This window comes from Galleria mellonella, unplaced genomic scaffold, assembly GCF_026898425.1.
Source record: "Galleria mellonella isolate WM207_F2 unplaced genomic scaffold, CSIRO_AGI_GalMel_v1 utg33, whole genome shotgun sequence".
Taxonomy (NCBI): domain Eukaryota; kingdom Metazoa; phylum Arthropoda; class Insecta; order Lepidoptera; family Pyralidae; genus Galleria; species Galleria mellonella.
The window spans coordinates 9,541,205-9,556,114 of NW_026442079.1; the positions used below are offsets into that span (position 1 = coordinate 9,541,205).

The following is a 14,910-nucleotide window of genomic DNA, read 5'->3' on the forward strand; positions in this document are numbered from 1 at the left end:
CTAGTGATATTGCTAGCAATACACCTTATCAGCTCGATCTCCATGCGGTAGTCCCTGGAAATAATCATGTTTAATTCTTAGTGGAATAGTTGCGATGGGCCAACCGACAATAAGTACATAAAATCTTGTTCAAGAAATCAGTTCAAGTTACGACAGGGCTGATATATCTGAGAGGCAAATGCACGCAGCCAGGGTGGAGGAGAATCTAGGAGGAATTGGCATTTGAAAGTTGGACTTTCATACGTTGCGGTAGTTTGGACTGTAGGATCGATCACAGTATGGCCCGCGTGGTCCTGGCCTGTACGACTTCGCGATCTACCTAAGGCTTCAGCAGCAGCGACCGGTCAATTTCAACGTCGAGATTGGCCGTGACTTCCATTGGTGGTAGACCGCCCACGGTGGCGAAGAGGAGACGGAAATAATCTCTGGCGGCGGGTCAGGGGTACTACCTTCTTACCTACGTTGATCACTTAGGGGGGCGGTTCAACAGCCGCTGCATCTGACGTGCAGCGGCATCGGCACGACTCAATTTCGAGAATAAGATACCGTCGTCAGCAAAAACAGTGAGGACGACATCTCTCTCTCCCTTGAGAGGGTCATCCCTCTAGATGAGGATGTCGTCCATATACGTCGCGTAGAGCACTAGAGATATGCAGCTGCCCAATCGCTACCGGTGATCCGATCCGCAGATCGGATCACCGGTAGCGATTGGATGGATCGAACAAAACGTAATAGCTCCGGTCTTGGCGGAAATCATAAATTACCTGTAGGCTTGTGGCGTATGCTAGGAATTTGTACACTAAGCCGTCGTTCAACACGTGATCGAGCGAGCTTCATTGCTAGCAATATTAGCAATCACTATAACATCATTTAAATCGTCCATTACTTTCGAGGTATTGTTTAAGAACGTTGTTAGTTCCTTATTATATCATGGGAGATGAAGAGCACATTGTGTATACTGCACATAATAATTTACCAGAGGGAGAGTGTACAAAAGTCGATTGCTTGGGTACCTCTGTCCCATTCGTGTTTCTACTGTGAAGCAGTTGTGACTGCATGGCTGTGTTTCGGTTTGAAGGGTGGGATATGGCGTGAATTTACAGGGTACAGAGGAATAACACCTGAGTCTTTAGGAATGACAACGCATGGGAGGTATCATGGGCGAAACAGTACACTCTGTTATGTCCTCATTGCCTGAGTAACAACACTACTAATCCGTGTTACTGTTTGGACTATATTCTTAAATCTATTCTATGCTCTGGTAAACCCTGTATTTCTATATTAGATTCACGGCTTTGTTGCTAGACAGCAGATAGGTGTCTAGACAGATCCTTATTGGTATTACGTAACTCATTATTACGACTTTTTAAACTTTTAATATCATTTTGTCGTGCTTTTTATAAATTACTCATTTAATCATATTTTCCGTTGATGTAAGGAATACAATTTTTGAGATCTGATATTTAATCTTTTAGGAGTTTTTTTTTAATGGATGATAATGGAATGGTAACTCCACCCGTGCTATCGGTATACACCGGCGGGGCACCAGTGAAGGATGATAGGTGAGGAGATGAAGTAGGTCAGTTAGCCCATCGTGACGAATTGTTCACGATGGTTTCCAGGGGGAACCACGTGGAGGTCGACCTAATAAGGCATATTGCTAGCAATAGGGCTGTCAAACTCCATTACTAACAATCCCTTTCCCCCCTCTTTTAGGAGTTCTAATTATATAGGTAAGGATTTCTTTAATATTTTAGGTAATTCGTTATGGTTATTAATGATTTGTGCTGCTTTCTGGTTAGGGCTGAAAAATGCATCCAAAATATTTAGGTCAATAGTCACATAAAGTTTTGTGACGTTGGGATTGTCAGCGGCATCAATTTTAGAAGTCACTAAGGAGAATCACGATGCTCGTACTGGTGTATTTTTATTATTAGGGCGTTTGTTGCGACATGCCTGACAGCACCAATCATTACGGTGTTCATTATTCATTTGAGAAAAACTTGTAATAGATATAAAAAACAAATCGTAATATAAATGACACCCTTTGCATTGCAGAAAATTATTATTATTTAAAACATGTACTTGTTGTACATCTTTCTGTCGCAATTATAAAGCAGGTAAAACTACTTGTTGAGTCTCAGTACTATGACAAATAGAATATGTTAAAAATTGCAATCGCAGAGCAATGCAGATATTATGTGTCACATATCTAAATGATGCGGGCCGCAGTCGCCGCGCTGGCTGTAATGACAGACACAACAGTTGCGGGGCGCGCTAGGACTGTTGAAAACAGATGGCAATAGGATGACTCACCGATGTTAGCGACGTCGACGGTGATACAATAAACTATCGTTAATAATTATATTGAAAATTTTTTGATTATATCTTTTAATTGCAACAAAAAAACTTTAAACTGAATTTACTATAGTGTTGAGCAACCTATTACGTAATTAATTATATAAATTATTACTTTATGGATTGAATTTTAATTACGTTTTTTGAATATATACAACGGAGCAAACAAAATACTCTGTGGTTTATAACAGGAATAAACGATTGATGTTATAATAATGATATTATGTCAATATAATGTCAATTCAGTTGGTCATTAGAAATTATCAACAGATAGTATAATACTATATTAGTACTATGAGAGGCCAAGTGGAAGTTGACCTGACTGATTGAATCTACTCTTAATTATCAGCAATAAATGGAGACTTAAAATGAAAAAAAAAAGTATAATATTATGTCTGAGACAATAACAATAAACAATAGTTTGTGATACAATTGTTACCGATCGAACAAGAACTTAGTTTTAAATCTTACTTATCTGATTCAAACCCAATTTATAACAATAGATAGTCACTCGACTATTTATTATTATAAATTAATTTACAAACTTAGAAATAGTTCAGTAAAGGTATTACTAGTGCATTTACAAAAAAACTAGGTGGTGTTGGTATAAAAATACCTAATTACTCTATTTCATTATATAATTATTTGCCACTCTTATGCCAGCCAAATTATGGGCAATTTTTTAAATGTTTAATAATGGTATGATAACCCTGCCTGCGCTAAGGGTATAGGTACACTGGTTACCAGTGAGGAATGATAAGTAAGAAAGATAAGGCAGGTTAATTAGCTCATCGTGATGAATTTACTTTGAATAGAACACCATGATTTCCAGGGGGAATTTGTCGACTCGACACGGTGTATTGCTAGCAATGGGCCTACTAATCTCCATTATTATTCATAATTGCGGGCAGTTAGGTACTTAATAAAATAATTAACAACTAAATGTAATATATATACCTTATATAAAAATATAGTCTTACTACACGCTGGAGTAAGTAATATCCCTATTCCTTATAACAGTAATTTGTTGCGTTAGGCGAAAATTGAAAATGATATTTAATATTTATTTATATTGCTTATAAGCAATTAATGAATTAGAGTTGTATTATAGTTCTGCCTTTTCCTATTTAAATTAGTATGTAAGTACGTTATATTAAGTTTATGAGTTATTAGATTTTTTACATTACCAATCTATATATTTCATAATTTAAGATTTACACTCTGCTTGCTGCATACTTTTGCTCCATAATTTTTAGATTCTTAAAAACATACTTACTTAGATATCTCTGGGTTCAAAGAAAAATATCTAAATAATCATTACGTTATTTAAGTATCGGCAATGCCCTTGTATAAATGAAGTGGAAAATTATATAACAAGTTAGATACATATATCAACACATTATTAATACCTGTCCAAAATATCGACATTGACCGGTGGCGCAAAATACCTAAATACAGACATCTATAGCGTAAAGTTTTCAAATTCAGTGACCTAGTTGCATACATACATATTATAGAATTTTTATTATTCAAACGACGCGCGCCTGCACATGCGTTAGGCGTCGGCACATCGCGTCATTGGCATAGACAATATTCGCTGGGGTCGATTCTGAGGCTTCATTGTCTAAACCTCTCTAAAATTAAAATTTCAATTTGATATATCTTTATTCTAATAGCTTAACTTCTTTTAAATATATTAGAAATATAGTTTATATCGGTCCTTAAAATAAATGTTTCACTGTTATAACAAATTGAAATTTTAATTTTTTAGATAGGTTTACATATATGCCGTCTCAGAATGTACCTCTTTGATGCACAAATGGCATCCAATGTAATGTTTCATGAGGCTTATCTGTCTACTTATATTTAGTGATTATTTTTTAACGATCTAAAAAGTTTTTATTAATCTACGTTAAAAATTCTATTACTCGTGATTATATCGAATTATTGTATTTGTACTATTTGATAAATAAGAATTAGTGATATATTTTTATATATTGACCCTTTATTATTCATTAATGGGATACATCCATGTGCAAAACTATTTGATTTTGTTTATTGTTTCGCTGCGTAGATAGTATAAACGATGTTTTCTTGATTAGATCGCTTAATCACCTTTATGCAATGGCCACTTTAGAGACATACTCAGAGGCGGATAAGGTGAAATTATCCAAGTTCGCAAAGATTTTGACTCATAAGGTCGCTCAGATAGTAGTTCAGAGCAGACAAGGGAGGAAGATCACTCAAGAATGCAACGCTAGAAATGCTGTAGATAATGGGCCACCATTGTCTCCTACTAATCAACAATGGGTAAATTTCTATTTATAAATAGCTTTGGATTTCATTAATGACTACTTGATATAAAAATTTTTACAGAATGTGCATTGGCGAGTTTTGAGCTGTGCGAATTTTAATAATTCTATCTATAATTTAGGATAACATGTGTATTTATTGTAATCATTCACTATTGTGTATATAACTGATTAGCACTAAATAATTATTATCTTTTTTTTATATATAAATTTGTATGTACATGAGTATTCAGTCTGCTTGCACTTTATTTTATAGTTCAACTTGTCTATTCCTGATGAGCCTGAGGTTAAGCAAGATACAAATGGAGTTCTGAAAGAGGAAATTGTTGCTTCGCTGGCTAATGTTTTATGCATAGAAATATCTCTACGGACTAGTGATGATGAAAGAATGGTGTTAGAATTATGGACAGTGCGATTAGTACCAAGTTCATCTAATAATGGCATATCCATTCCTACAATTTATTATCGTATGAGTATTATGCTAAAGTCTACACTTACAATATCAAGAATAACACCTGCATACAAAATGTCCAGGTCACAGCACAAAGAATCTTATAAAATTTTTCATAAAATATATGGCGGTGAACCCAACTTAACATTGTTAGGTGAGATTTTTAATGTAAAATGTAAAAATAATATTACCATTATATTTAAATGGAGATCCAGTTTAAATTTTGTTACTATGTTTATAACATTTTTCTACTTTCAATGTTTATTGGCCTTCTTTGAGAATATTCACAACTTATTATTTTAAGTAATCTTTATCCAATTTATTACCAGATGTCGCTTTTATCTTTCCTAAAAACTGCTTTTCACTCTGTCTCTAGAGTACTATTTGACTACTGTTCTGTGCTGTTTTCTTATGATCAGTTCAAATTCTCAATAAATAAATACAAATTTTCTTAAGATTGCCAAATTGAAAATTATGTTCAACATTTTTCAGGCGAAAAATTTAAACGCATTAAAATAAGTGATTTACAAACACCTATTGGCACTATATATATAGATGTAGTGTACAGGACTAAAATGACAATTCTACCAGAGGACAAACCAAAGGTAATAGAGTCAACATCTGTGACTACAACAGTGAACGATATAATGGTGAAAAGTGATCATTTTTATGAAAGTCCAAAGTGAGTAACACAAGTTATTTTTTGTGTTTTCATGCTTTAATATTGATACTTATAATCTCATTTTCTATAGAATGAATAGTTACTACACATCAACAACAACAACTACAAATCTTGGCATATCTTTTTATCATAGATAACAGTGTAAGAAACAAATAGTTAAATTATAAAGGCTTTTATGTTAATTTTATCATTTTCTATCTTGATAATGATGTCTATTGACACTTGGTGGAAGTTTGAAAACATATTAACTTTTTAAAAACACTTCTACTCTTCTATAATTTATTATAATAAATACCTGGCCAACTTTGCTTTTCAAGCTTTTCTATTCATCTATATGTATATTGTTGCATATTATTACATTGTTATCCATTTTATTTTTAAGTTACTATATTTGATAAAAGATTATGGTAAGATTGTAAATTAATGAAATGTCAAAGTATAGAATAATATTCTCTGAGTTAATACAACCTACTTACCTCATATCAGATCTTTTATGACAAACAGAAGAAATACAGATGAGTTACTATTAAACAGTGTATACCTTTATTTTTTATTGATATTTTTTTTTATAGGAAAGTGAACAATGATAAAAAAGGGATTGATTTGTCGAAGCCATTGACAGTGGGTGCTTTTGTTGACGCGGACCAAATTCGTGAATTACATGATGCTCTTAGCCAACAGCTACCACCCGAGCCTCAGATGACCTGGCTCTGTTCTGAAAAGGATAAAAATGATATTGTATGTCTCCTGATATCTCTAATTATTTTATATAACTTTGAAAGGCAAACAAGCTGACACTACTTTTAATAAGGTGACTTATGTAATTGGAAGCAATAATCGTCACCTATAGACATGAAAAAATATTTATAAAACATTGACACCGACTTGTTTCACTATTTTATCACATAAAAGTTTTGTTAAGATCTTTGTTTTTATTTAAAAAAATGAATATATTAGTGAGAATAACAACAAAACCCAAAACCTTGTGTAATATTATTAAAATCATATTAATTCAACCCCAAATAAATGGTATAAGAGCTAACAGATATTGATGATGATGAGAAACAATCATACTCAATGTTTTTATAGGGACATCTCCATAATAATTATTTTAATGAATAAATAAATAAATTTTCAATCTCATAATCTCTGGTAAGGTACTCTGAATCCTTAACTATCTGGACAGAGTGCATGTCCAATTATGTCTCATTCACTTTTTGATTCACTTTGACACTGCTCCCACAAATAAACCACTATAAATCTAACATGGTTTATTTATTTAATTTATATATTTAATTAAATAAATATTACAAATAAATTAATTAGACATAATGATCATACACAGTAATATATATTTAATTTACTATATATTATAATTTAACTATGACACTTAACACTATATAATCTGTTTAGATTTTCTTATTAAATCCTGAGGCAATCATTGCTATTATAATATATTTATTTATTTGTTCATTAATATAATTATAACATTATGACAGTAAAAACGAAATTAATGTTCTAAACCTAGTGTGCTTACATACAAAATTATAATAAAGGTATTTAACTCGACTCCAGATATTTCTAATATAATATCTTACTATATCTCGTTTACTTTATTGCATAAATTATGAAAAAAAATCATTATTGCAGAAATTCAAAAATTTATCCATATCAGAAGATGATGCTAAACCAGGTTGCAGTACTGACAACACTGGCACTTCTACCCTACACGCTACAAGTAAGGCTATCGAAGTGCCGAAAGCAAAGAATGGGGACAAATATGCCAGTCTTATGGTAAGATTTATTTGTTATTTGTTAGAGTATGCTAATCTCTGATTTAAATAAAATTTCGTAAATGTTTAATATTTGTTCCAACTAAAACATCAACTAAGAGTAAAGATAAATCTTGTAGGTGGTGTAAAGAAAAAAACAACTAGTAAGTATATAAGTATGGCTGTGACAATTGTTTTATCTAATATTATTTGATTCTTTTACTGGTTTTAGTAACACTATTTATAATATTATATTTTTGTGATAACAATAATTTTTATACCTAAAAAGCCTTTAGAGCCCTAATAAGGTTGATCTCCATGCAATCCCCCCTGGATACTGTTCTAATTAATTCATGATAAATTTGTCGTGATTGGCCAAGTGATCTGATTCATCGTCAATTGCCACCACTCATTGGTACCACATATACATGGGCAGATTGATAAGTCCGGTAAAAATGAATTAAGCAGTAATACGAGTTATAATATGTTTGGACAGGTCATTGTTTTGTGCATACATACACGAAATTTCATACTGATATTTTAATTAGTATTTCTTTGTCAGTCATTTAGACTGGACAGTCGTTTTTTTGCTGTTCAAACGAAAAATAGTGAATTTCAAGTGTGGATAAAACATTGCTTTTTACGTTAAAAGACCATCACCGAAATGAAAAAAAAAAATGATAAATATGAATGATCTTCTCCGTCAATTAAGATTATTCATAAGCACGGAAGATGTTCTTCGCTCAAGACGTCCAATTGCTGTAACCACTCTAGCGTTGATCTCGAAAATCCACGCCATCGTATTAGGAGACCGACGAGAGAAATTGAGAGAGATAACTAACACTAAACTTTTCGTATGAAGAGTTTCCAACATATTGCATATAAAAATCTTTCGGCAAGATGGGTACCGCGTTTGTTGACAATTGACTAGAAACATGAAAGAAAAGTGTCACACTTTTCCAGACTAATTTGCCGCCTTTTGAATGAAACAGAATGTCGTTTTGTGACTGTACATAAAACATGGATTCATTTTTACACGCCGAAGACAACGTTCTAAGTACCAGATAGTAGTAGAAGAAGAAAGCCAAGGTGATTCCATCAGCAGGCAAAGATATGGCTACGGTTTTCTGAGTCGCACAAAATACAATCTTAATTGATTTTCTCCAAAAATTTGTGTTATTAAGTGTCCAAAAAGGGAATACAATAAATGGAAAGTATTAGGCTATATTTGAATCAAGAATTCAAGACGAAACGGCCTCATTTTGCCAAGAAAAAAGTCCTGTTTCACTACGATAATATTCTTGTCCATTTTCCCGCCATTGCAACGAGCTAGCTGATGGAGTTACGCTACGAAATAGTTGTCTATTTTCTTTATTCTTCTGACTTAGCTCCGAGTGACTTCTTCCTTTTCGAAACATGAGTCTAAACTCTATCACTGAAACTAAGGCGTATTTTGAAGGCCTTGAAGATTACTATAAAAAGGAGATCAAAAAACTCTGTCATCATCTAACCAAGTGTATCATTGAAAATTAAATGACACTCATTCGAAAAAAGTATTTCATTATATACCACCCTCGTACTGATAACGCGAGCGCAATTACAATTCCATTATCATCCAATTAAAAGTTCTATATAAAGATAATGTTGAGATTCTGTTCTTTTTCCAGGATTTCCCCTTCGCTAACGGTAGTCCTATGGCAGACCTGGCAAACTTTTACCAGGAATGTCTACAGGCTAGATCCGCGAGCGATGAATGGATTGAAATCGGCGAAGTGTCCGCCTCTACCGACTCGGAATCTTTGTCTCAGCAGTTAAAAATGTTCGAGGATGCTGTCCCTGAATTCGACAATATGGTTGCTTCGATGTTTAGCAATTCCGAAAATGGATCCGAATAATTGTAGTAGCTTAACACTAGACTGCCGCCGTTTATGTCTGTCTGCCAATACAAAAATGAAATACGTAATAATGAATCTATAAGGTTTCCTACTAAAAGAAGCTTTTGCTTAAACTAGTTTGTTTTACCACAAAGAAATTTTATTATTTGTTCGTCCTACCCTTTTCTGTTGCTAAATTTCTGCGTGCTCCTAACTAGATCTGGCAGACAGACGATCCAAATATTGTATGCGATAATGAGTTAGATATTTATAAACTGTAGATAACTATCACAATGTCCTTACCCAGTGTTTCAGTTTTAATTACTAAACGCGTACCTTACCCAGTGTTTCAGTTTTAATTACCTAACGTGGAACTTACCCAGTGTTTCAGTTTTAATTAGGAACCGATCTGCCTTGAGGCTAACTAGCAATGTAGCTCTAGTTATCAATTTTATATGTTCAAATTATGTATGTTAATCACTCGGGCCAAATGACGACCTTAATGGCGCAGCTGTGGTCACATTGCTTCACGTAATAAGGTCCCGGGTTCTATTCTCAGTTGGGCCAATTTTGCAAACGGAGTTTTCTAAATTGGCTCGGGTTTGGGTGTCCTGGGTCGTGGCCCCAGATGTTTGTTGCCTGGTCCCTCGTAACACAGATACTCAAGCTGGAGGACCAGGCGATCGGTGTGATTGGTGTTATTGATGTTATTGGTGTGACTGTATGTATAACACTATAAGAAGATCTCGTACGCTTCTATAGAAATATGCGAAAAATATACCATATGCCTACTATTAATCTGTAGCTTGACCTGCGTATTCGGATCTATGCTCAAGCGAATTACATGTTTATGGTTTTACAATAGATTGCTATTAAAATACTATTTATTTATTACACATGTATGTTACAAATACAAATGCCATAAGTATTCTGTTTTTACTAGAACATTACCTTATTCTATTAAGATAATTAGGAACAATTTCATTGACTTTTTCCAGAATGTTTCATTGAGGTCGTAACGTATATATCATAAATACGAAGGTCGTAACACGAGTATTAAATCTTTACACACGTCTGTCCTCTTCCAATAGTGGTTATACAATGTTACAAATTACACGCATTTAGAGAAATATTCACATTGACAAATTTATTGTTTTATAAAACACAGAGAGCCAGCGGTTTGTGTAAGAAAAACAATAAAAGAAAAATGATACAACATTGCATGCATATGTATCATCAGCGGCCATATACCGTAACATCGCATACGCCAGCTCTCTGTTGAATTGAATTGTTAATAATTGTAGGCTATTTTAATAATTTACTGCTTTTAATTTTACTTATATCATAAATATTTTTAATAAATAGATGTCGCAATTATCTAAAATATTGTCGCGTACACCTATATAGATTTACTGTCTGTAATCATGTTTTTACTAAAAAACAACCAAATCGCATTCATGTAAAAAAAATCTAGAAACTAATTCGACATTTAATTTACTAATATCTAAAAGTACGTAGACATAGTATTGACATCTATTTATATTTTATCTATCATTTTATTAAGAATTAGGATTTAATTTTTAATTATATGTAATTTTACCGCATCACACCTTGAGCGCCATATTAAAAATTAATAATATTGTAGTTACGAGTAAGTTAGTTAAATATTTCATAATGGAGAAGTTTCTTATTGTTAAAAATGCTATATTGAGCTTAATAAAATTAAAATGTAGGTCCGAATTAATAAGCCCGTAAAAAAAAATGTTAAAATCCCTTAATAAGTAGCTGAGAAATAGGTCATAATAAGAAACAGGGAATTTTATTCTGGTTACAAAAAAAAGTATTTTACAACCTATTTATTCCTCTTGTAAGTTTTAGTTAATTCGCTAAAGAAATGCTTTTTATTTATACAAATCACTGTGGTAGTGAAGTTTGTAAAGAAAATGTATTTCTAGCAGGTGCAACCGCAGGCAGGTTCCTGAACCATTTTGTGTTTAGCATTTCATTATTTGCACGTTTGCTTTTTATGCACGAACGTGCTAACAATGTACATATGTTTATCAGTCCAATCAAGAAACAAATATTTTTTTTTTTCTAATTTTTATACTAATTTTTTCCCGCATTTTTCCTGTTAGGGGTTGAATTTTTAAAAACGACGAAAGTACATCTTTGATGTATTTTTTAACTGTGTAACTGATGTAACTTTTAACGCCTGTTTCACCCTATTAGTGGACAGATTTTCAAAAAGACTGAAAACTTGTGTCCTTTTACATTTATGGAGATATTTTAATGATTACTTTAGATTTTTATTTAGTTCTGTTTAATTTTTCATAATTGCAAATAAAAATATTTTTGGAAACTTCTCCATTGATATATTAAGCTCATGTTATTACGACTGATATTTTACGTGTTAGTTTTACGTGTAAATAATATTGTGTAGTAAACGCCAACTGAATAAAATATAATGTCCTTTGTAACTTCTATTTACATTTAATTTTTTACTGAATATAAATAGATAGGTTATACATAATATTAATTTGTCTACAACTGAATTTAAAGGTCTGTAACTGAATTGTGAATGATAATGTGTTCTGCTTTTTGGTATTTTATAGATGTTATTTTCTTTTTTTTTTTATTAAATTATGCGAATAATTTTGCTACGTACCTTTTTAACATTGAGTGCCTTACCCATCGTTGTTTCGATTGTATCCGTATAGTTTTACCATTCAGGTCTATCACACTACTAATAGTACTATTTGCAGTACGATTTTAATAGAACTAAACTGATAAAGAAGTGCATTTAGTTCTATTTTACAGGTATAATAAATACACTTTGTTCTATGAATTTAATAGAACTAGAAAAGTCAAAATGTTAAGAAGCAAAACAAATATAAAAAGTAATAAATTAAACAATCTGATTTTCTATTAAAGTCAAATACTTAACCAATTTAAAAAAAAGTCAAACCTGTCTTTAACGTATTTCTGCTATTGAAGTTTTTCCTCTTCAGATTTCAGTTAATACATTATCATTTTTGCTACTACAACGCAAAATCTCCATATTTATAAACGCGATTTTTAAAATACTCAGATGTAAGAAAAAAATAATAGTCTGCTTTCTTTTTTCACGAAACGGAATAATATTTTTGTTTTATGTGCTTTGCCCTATTAGCGTAACTAAATCATATAAATTCTCTGTTTTTTTTTTTTAATAATAGAATTAGGTATAGGAATTTTTTAGTCCGTTCTATTCCACTTGTAGATTTAAATCGTAGAACTATACGGATACAATGATTGTTTCGTTTTTAATAGTCTACAAAAAGTGCCAAGGTTTGTTTTGAAATAAATATTGCTATGTGCATTATAATTATGTTAAATATAATACTCTACTTAATCAGAATTATATAAAGAGAATGCAGTGTAAATCAGTATGATAGTTTATTATAAAATCAGTTTATTATGAAATGAAATTATTTTTTAAAGGTACATGTCATTGACTAATACTATATTTAAGTGAATATTTTAACGTTTAATTTGTAAGGAAGAATGGTAATTCAATTGCAACTTACGCGGCTACATAGTTATTAATACAGTATGATTATTCGGTGAAGTATAAATATTAACATATAAACTATGCCATGAAAATATACATTTTTCATTAATTGATTCCTGCTTTTACAAAAACGCGCGCGTGTACTCGCATCTTTTTTTTCATATAATTCGTAATATATTTGAAAAAAAAAATTATTTAGTAGTTTTTGCTATTGCTATATATATATATATATATATTGTGTTGCACAAAACTCGGTTTGGTATGACTGGTGATTTGTTAAATTCTAAGATTCGTTTTATGATACAGTGTTATAATATTATTATTATTATTATTATTATATATATATATATATATATATATATATATATGTATATATATATATATATATATATATATTATTAATCTGGTAATTTTCTATACTTATAAAAACACTTGTCCTAATTAAGCGATTGGTCTAATTACTGAAATAGAGTTTTGAATTTTTCAGTCCTAATCAACAAACCATATGTTATTTTTATGATTTATGCAGTTAAAAATATAACGCAAAAATGAGTTTGCTCATACAAAACCACGGTAAACAGTTAATACCCCGGTAGTATTATGGTTTGACTTTTGAATCACTTTAGCGGAACCTAATCATACTGTTTAGTTCATCCATAATAATATGAATGCTTAAACAACAACGTAAAAGGTATTTTAACAATATTAACTGCTTTATATTCACGCTAACCTGGCGTTTAATTATTTATACAATACTCCCTAATTTAGTTATTATAACGTAATTTACGTACTTATATATTTAAAAAGGATTTTAAAAGCATAAAATATTTCATGTTTATAAAAACCTTCGTAAATATGTAAGTAATACGTACACGCTACGTTAAATATTTTCTTCCAAATGCTTTTAGTGAATACTCAAAACTTAGCACAATAATAATGAAATGCACCTTTTTTAAAACCTATTTAAATATGTAACTATACTATGTTAATATTTATACACCAAGATTCATTTTTTATTCTTTTTTTAAGAGATTTTAAAATTTCAGTACATTAGAAATTTTAAAATCAGGACATTAGTGTAAGTTGCAATTATATATGTACTAGTATTTAATATTGGCTTGTTTCTGTAATTCGTTCTTACTGTATTGTGTTCATTCTGATAAATGTTTAAGAAGAATTATGTTTGTTTGCCTTGAAGTACTGTCTTAAAGTTTTTTTTAGTATATATCAATATTAATTACCGTTTGGAATTTTCTGAATACTCATACTTTTTAACTGTTTTAAATGTAGGAATGGCCTATCATAATAATTTATTTATAATTATTTACACAGTTACATACGCAATTTAAGTTTACATTGAGGTATAATCTGTACTTGCTTGTAACATAGCGTTTTTATCCTACGGGAATATATTTATTGATTGGGATTCATTTCAGTTCAATAATTCTATTCATATGGTGTCCCAAATTTCATTAAAATCTGTCCAATCAAATTTTTTACAAGTAATTTATAGTTATAATATGATGTTTAGTTAGCATGGGCGTTTGTTTTGGAGACATCTCTCTCCTATCAGATATTAATACAAATAAAAAAAAACGTTAAAAATAGTGTAGTATTCTTTTCTTAAATTTTCTATAATCTACCGTTGGTTTTGGATTGTATGTTTTATTTTTTTATTTTTTAACGGGTGAAAATGGCATAGTAACCCCGCCTGCGCTATACACTGGCGGGGTACCAATGAGAGGTTATAGATTAGGATGAAAAAGCAGGTCAGTTAGCCCATCGTGACGAATTCAACGATAAATTAGTCACGATAGTTTCCAGAGGGAACCGCGAGGAGGTCGACCTGATACGGTATATTGATAGCAATGGGGATTAACTTCCCCATTACTAACATCCCTTCCCCGAGTT

The 14,910-nt window shown here is 31.4% G+C and overlaps 1 protein-coding gene across 1 annotated transcript; it reads left to right on the forward strand.

The window, feature by feature from the left end:
- The first annotated feature begins 4,172 nt into the window (after positions 1-4,172).
- LOC113518361 (autophagy-related protein 13 homolog) lies at positions 4,173-14,604 on the forward strand. Its single transcript, XM_026903249.3, has 6 exons — positions 4,173-4,668; positions 4,927-5,275; positions 5,614-5,803; positions 6,376-6,541; positions 7,454-7,597; positions 9,243-14,604. The coding sequence occupies exons 1-6, from the start codon at positions 4,483-4,485 to the stop codon at positions 9,468-9,470; spliced, it is 1,263 nt and encodes a 420-aa protein (XP_026759050.1). The 5' UTR covers positions 4,173-4,482; the 3' UTR covers positions 9,471-14,604.
- Positions 14,605-14,910: the final 306 nt, after the last annotated feature.